This window comes from Erythrolamprus reginae, chromosome Z, assembly GCF_031021105.1.
Source record: "Erythrolamprus reginae isolate rEryReg1 chromosome Z, rEryReg1.hap1, whole genome shotgun sequence".
Lineage (NCBI taxonomy): Eukaryota > Metazoa > Chordata > Lepidosauria > Squamata > Dipsadidae > Erythrolamprus > Erythrolamprus reginae.
In genome coordinates this window covers 123,868,669-123,874,874 of record NC_091963.1, presented here as the reverse complement: position 1 = coordinate 123,874,874, position 6,206 = coordinate 123,868,669, and the positions used below count along the sequence as shown (strand labels likewise).

Here is a 6,206-nt window from a genome sequence, read left to right as displayed (position 1 = left end):
GGGAAATTTGAGAGATAGCAATTACTTCAGGACCCGAGATCCCAAATAACAAGTGCTTAAATGGAATAGATTCTCCACAAATAAAAGTAGAACTTAAAGTTCTACAGAAATTTTAATAACAGGTACACAGGAACTAAAATGAGTCACAATAATAAGTTTACAAAAGGAAGCTTAGGTAAATCTACACACCCACCTCACATTATAAACTGAGCCTATCCGAAGTTTATATATTTAATCAGTAAATGAAATTACCCATCTCCCAGCTGTTTTCAGTCATCTTGACAGATTATTGAAATTCAATGTAGAGAAAAGTAAAGCCATACATTTAGGCAAGAAAAACCAAAAGTACACATATAGACTAGGTGAAACCAGGTTTAATAGCAGTAACTAAGAGAGGGATCTTGGAAGTCTTAGTGGACAAGCAATTAAATATGAGCTAATATTTGAGGGGCTGCCAAGAGGTCAAGGCTGTGATTCAGGATATTGAATTATATTTTGGCACCTTTTCAAGTGATAGCATTGGTCTGAGAGGATATCTATCTCTACCTTAACTGTATTTCCCTTTGTAATTGCTTTTCTTTCCTGAGAAAACTGAAGGCAAAAAACATAAAAAGTTTAATGCAAGAGAATCAAATAAAAATCATGAGTGAACAAAATGTCAGAATCTCCACAGTTTAGCTAGGATAAGTATGATATTCTTATTTCTCAGGCTATAGATAATTGGATTAAACAGGGGTGGAAGTAAGGAATATAGGACAGTGAATACTAAATCTAAGTAAGATGGGGTGTTAGAGGGCGGTTTCAGGTAGGCCAGGCATGAAGTTACCAAAAGAATACAAAAGATTATCAGGTGTGGAAGACAAGTGGAAAAGGTCTTCTGCCTTCCTTTCGTAGAAGGGATTCTCAGCACTGCCTTAAAGATCATGGCATAGGAGCAGATAATAAAAATAGAACAACCAAATCCTGCACTTATACTAACTCCAAGCAATCCAATTTCAAGTAGATTGAAACCAAAACAGGATAGATTTAGTAGTTGTGGAATTTCACAGTAAAACTGGTTGATAACATTAGAACATAAAGGGATGTAAAAAGTGCCAGTGGTGTGCAACACTCCATAGAGTATACCTGTAACTCCCACCAGAATCACTATTTTGGTGCAGGCTTTCCAATTCATCACCATCTCATAGTGCAGTGGGCGGCAAATGGCAACATACCGATCATATGCCATGACTGTCAGGAGGCACAATTCAAAAGCTTCAAAGGAGACAAAGAGAAAGATTTGAGCAACACAACCAAAGTAAGAAATTTGCCTGGTATCCATGAGAGAATTTATCATGGATTTGGGGACAATGACTGATACAATGCCCAAGTTTTCCAAAGCCAAATTCATTAGAAAAAAATACATGGGGCTGTGCAGTTGATGGTCAAAAGCTATTGCAGAGATGATAAGAAGATTTGCTGTTGCTGTTGCCAGGTATAATATGAAAAATAAGAAGAAATGTAGAAGCTGCAGTGGCCGATTTTTTGAAAATTCCAGGAGCAGAAAATAAGGCACAGTAGTTTGATTCTCCATGATTAACATATGATACCCTGCAAGAAAGCACAGCGAAGCATATTAAAGGAAAGGCATGGACCTATTCCATGCATGGTGTTTTGATCTCCTAAAGGACTTGATACAAACGCTAGAAAATCTGCAATTACTACACTGAAGCTTGAAGACAGAAACTCCTTAACCTTGCATAAGGAAGTACTGTATAATATACACCTGACTCACTCACACTTCCCCACTATCCTATCAGAACCTATCCTTCAATCCCATATTATCCAATCTCTACTGTCAGTACCTATCCTTCCATTTTTTCCACCATCAAAACTTATGAAGTTTCTTGGATGAGAAGCAATACATTTTCTTTTTTTTTTCTCAAGGAAAAAAACAATCCCCAATTGCCTTTTTGGGAAACCCCCCACCCCAACTTTGAGAGTCTCTTTAAATATCCCTTAGTTTTGTTGCTTCAGATTCATATAAAATTCTGTCCCCCACATAAATAGATTCTCATTGTTTTGATTCATAATATTTTTAATTTGAGTCCAAATTTCTGGGGCAAAAAAAATGCCCTTTTGTCTGCAACATATAACATTTTATGTTGTTAGGAAAGCATATATTATATAATAATTTCTTTAAATTCTCTTATTATAGAATTAAGTCTAACAAATAGTTGAGTCAGATATATTTAACTACATGACAATTTGACCCAGAAAACAGAGTATGGCTTTGCTGTTAAAAGTTTAGTCAACTAATATCTTACTATTTGTATTCTTGGAATTTGGATCTTCTGCTGCATATTCTGTAGACCATGAAGAATAGTGCAGTATTGGATAAATACAATCCAACCTTTGTTGGATACAGATTACAAACGTATCCGGGATCAGTGAGAAATATTTACTGTATATTTAGAAAACTAATTAATCAGTTCATTATTTCCCTCAAGATCTAATTATGGAACATAATACCACACAATCAAAATAAGACACAATGTTAACCTTAAATCCTCTCTATCACTCGGACCCAATAATCTATGTGCATATTTCCTAAGAAAGCTCTCTTCTGCTATAGCAGAACCACTGAGCATAATCTTCAAAAAATGCTTCAGAACCAGCACACTTCCTAAACTATGGTCAAAACCTATGGTCGTCCCCATCTTCAAAAAAGGTGACCTCCTCTCTTGTCAATAACTACAGACCAATATCACTACGCTGTGTCCCATGTAAAGTCATGGAATCAATTATAAATCAATCAATTACTCTCCACCTAGAAACTAATAATCTACTCTCTAACAAACAATTTGGATTCAGAAAAAAACCTGCAGCTTCTCCACTGCATATGGACAACTCAACTTGATCAAGGGAAATCTATAGGTGCAATTTATATTGACTTCTGCAAAGCCTTTGATTCAGTGGTCCATGACAAACTACTTCTAAAACTCAAAGCCTATGGCATCACAGGATCCCTACACAGATGGATTACAGCATTCCTGTCAAACAGACAACAAGTGGTTAAAATAGGAAGTACCATATCTACCGCTGTCCCTGTGAAAAGTGGTGTCCCCCAAGGTAGTGTACTGGGACCAACACTCTTCATCCTCTACATCAGGAGTCCCCAAACTTTTTACACAGGGGGCCAGTTCACTGTGCCTCGGACCATTGGAGGGCTGGACTATTAAAAAAAACCTATGAACAAATCCCTATGCACACTGCACATACCTTATTTTAAAGTAAAAAACAAAATGGGAATGTACTATTTAGAAGGGGGGGTTAAGAAGTCTGAAATTCATATATGTTTATGTTTTGTTTTTAATTTTCTTTTGTTAACATCTGACACCTATACAAGGTTTTCTTGGCTTATAGAAAAAAGTATAAAGAAAGAAGGAAGCACTTCGGCATAATGGTTAATAAGTTAGAAACATAATTGGTGTTGTATTTTTTGATGGAACATTAAGGAGGGAATTTAATTAAAAGAAAATGAATGTAACTGGATCACAAAGTTTTGCAACTTTTTAAATGATTGTTATTAGTTACTAACAAAATACCGCATTTTATTCATGGAAAATTAGATGCTACACTGTGTTGTTTGAATGTATGTTAAGAGGAAACCCCCCCCCCCAAACAGTCCTTTCTTCCTTCCTCTGTCCCTCCATTCATTTCATTCTTTCTTCCTTCCTTCCTTCCTTCCTTCCTTCTTTCCTTCCTTCCTTGTTCCCTCCATTTCTCCTTCCTCCCTCCCTCCCTTCCTTCCCTCCTTCATTCCTCTCCACTTCTCTTTCCCTCTCTCACTTTTCCCTCTCTCTCACAAAAACTTCTGTGCCCCACCATGCGCCTTGGGGGGTGGGGGTTGGAGACGCTCCACCGCAAATGCCGAATTATCAATCTGTATTTAAAGTACGCTTAATGTTTAACAAAACCAATGTCTAAAAAATATGAGAGAATTCTTGAAAAATGAGAGGACTCCAAATAAGAAAGTGGTTTTTTATGAGGTAGGTTTTTTTACCCCCACAAAATATCCTGCGAGAAAGCTTTTTCAATTTAACACATAGCTGAGACCCATGTAAAGTGATCACATTGTTTCAATGAACAATTCTAATATTAAAAAGTCTAAGCAGAAAGGATGAATGAACTTGAGGGGGTGCATCTCTGTCTCTCTCTCTGCTGAAAAAATGAGACTCCCTGCAAGTCAACTTATGGGAAAGGTGGAGAGAGGGTGAGCCAACAACTCCAGTGTAGGCACAAGTCTATGCCTGTCGCTTTTTCCCTAGGGTGGTGGTGAGACCATTCAACTGCTACCTCTTGTTTCCTGGGGATTTTTTTTTTGCTTCCTGTTTCTTCTCGGCTGGGGGAAAAATATCTGCAGGAGTGGGCAGGGCATGGTACCCGGACACAGCCGGAGAAAACAGGTGGCGCTCAGAGCCCATGGGGGTTTCTCCTGGCCGACAGCAGATCAGACGTTGGGTGGGACAAATGGTGCTGGCTCTACCGCGTGGGGTTTGAAAAACCTGTGTGGAGTTTGTTTTTTGCTCGCATGGCCGCACGACCACACAGGCTAGAGGGAACAGTGCCCAGGAGGACAGGATACGGACGCATCTTGTGCTCCTGTCACTCACTTGTGGGCTGGATAAATGGCCTCAGCGAGCTGCATGCGGCCCGCAGGCCATAGTTTGAGGACCGCTGCTCTACATCAATGACCTTTGCGATCACATCTCTAGCAACCGCGTTCTCTTCACTGACGATATAAAAGTCTTCAACACCACCGATAACACAGCTATTCTACTGAAAGACCTAGACTCTGTCTCTGATTGGTCAAACACCTGGCAGCTCCAAATCTCAACCAGCAAATGCTCTGTCCTCCACATTGGTAAAAAGAATCAGAACTTTAATATAAACTGAACAAACAAAATCTTGCAGATAACCCCCACTCAGTAAAAGACCTCAGAATACTAATATCAAATGACCTAAGTGCCAAAGCCCACTGCAACAACATTGCCAAAAAAGGCTTAAATTAATCCTATACATCTTTTGCTCTGACAATCTCACACTAATTACCAGAGCCAACAAAACTTTCGCTAGCCCCATCCTCGAATATAGCTCATCTGTGTGGAACCCATACTGCATCTTGGCCATTAACACCATCAAAAATGTCCAAAAATACTTCACCAGAAGAGCCCTTCACTTCTCCACTCGAAACAGAATACCCTACGAATCAAGATTTACAATCCTGGATCTTGAAACCTCAGAACTATGATGCCTCAAACATGATCTAAGTATTGCCCACAAGATTATATGCTGCAATGCTCTGTCTGTGAAAGATTACTTCAGCTTCAACCGCAACAACACAAGAGCACACAACAGATTCAAGCTTAATATTAACCACGCTAAACTTGACTGTAAAAAATATGACTTTAGCGATCAAGTTGTCGAAGCGTGAAACTCACTTCCGGACTCTGTAGTATCATCCCCTAACCCCCAATATTTTACCCTTAGACTAGCTACGGTTGACCTCACCAGGTTCCTAAGAGTCAGTAAGTGGCGTACATAAGTGCAACAGAGTGCCTACTGTCCCCTGTCCTATAGTCTCTCCTATATCTCATATATCTTCTCTTCTATCTCTTCTTATTTATTATTTATTTATTTATTAATCAGATTTGTATGCCGCCCCTCTCCGCAGACTCGGGGCGGCTCACAGCAATCGCCATACAATGTAAACAAATCCAATATTTAAATTAATTTTAAAACACCACAAGTTAAAACCAATCATACAGACTAGCATACCATACATAAATTTTATAAGCCTAGGGGGGAAGGAACATGTCAATTCCCCCATGCCTGACGACAGAGGTGGGTTTTAAGGAGCTTACGAAAGGCTAGGAGGGTGGGGGCAACTCTGATATCTGGGGGGAGTTGATTCCAAAGGGTCGGGGCCGCCACAGAGAAGGCTCTTCCCCTGGGTCCCGCCAAACGACATTGTTTAGTTGACGGGACCCGGAGAAGGCCAACTCTGTGGGACCTAACTGGTCGCTGGGATTCGTGCGGCAGAAGGCGGTCCCGGAGATATTCTGGTCCGGTGCCATGAAGGGCTTTATAGGTCATAACCAACACTTTGAATTGTGACCGGAAACTGATCGGCAACCAATGCAGACTGCGGAGTGTTGGTGTGA

The 6,206-nt window shown here is 39.8% G+C and overlaps 1 protein-coding gene across 1 annotated transcript; it reads right to left on the bottom strand.

The window, feature by feature from the left end:
- Positions 1-658: 658 nt before the first annotated feature.
- LOC139153637 (olfactory receptor 14A16-like) lies at positions 659-1,573 on the bottom strand. The gene has a single exon (XM_070727833.1). The coding sequence runs from the start codon at positions 1,571-1,573 to the stop codon at positions 659-661; it is 915 nt and encodes a 304-aa protein (XP_070583934.1).
- Positions 1,574-6,206: the final 4,633 nt, after the last annotated feature.

Coding starts and splice junctions, on each gene's coding strand:
- LOC139153637 (XM_070727833.1), bottom strand. CDS start 1,573: ATGGAGAATCAAACTACTGTGCCTTATTTTCTGCTCCTGGAATTTTCA.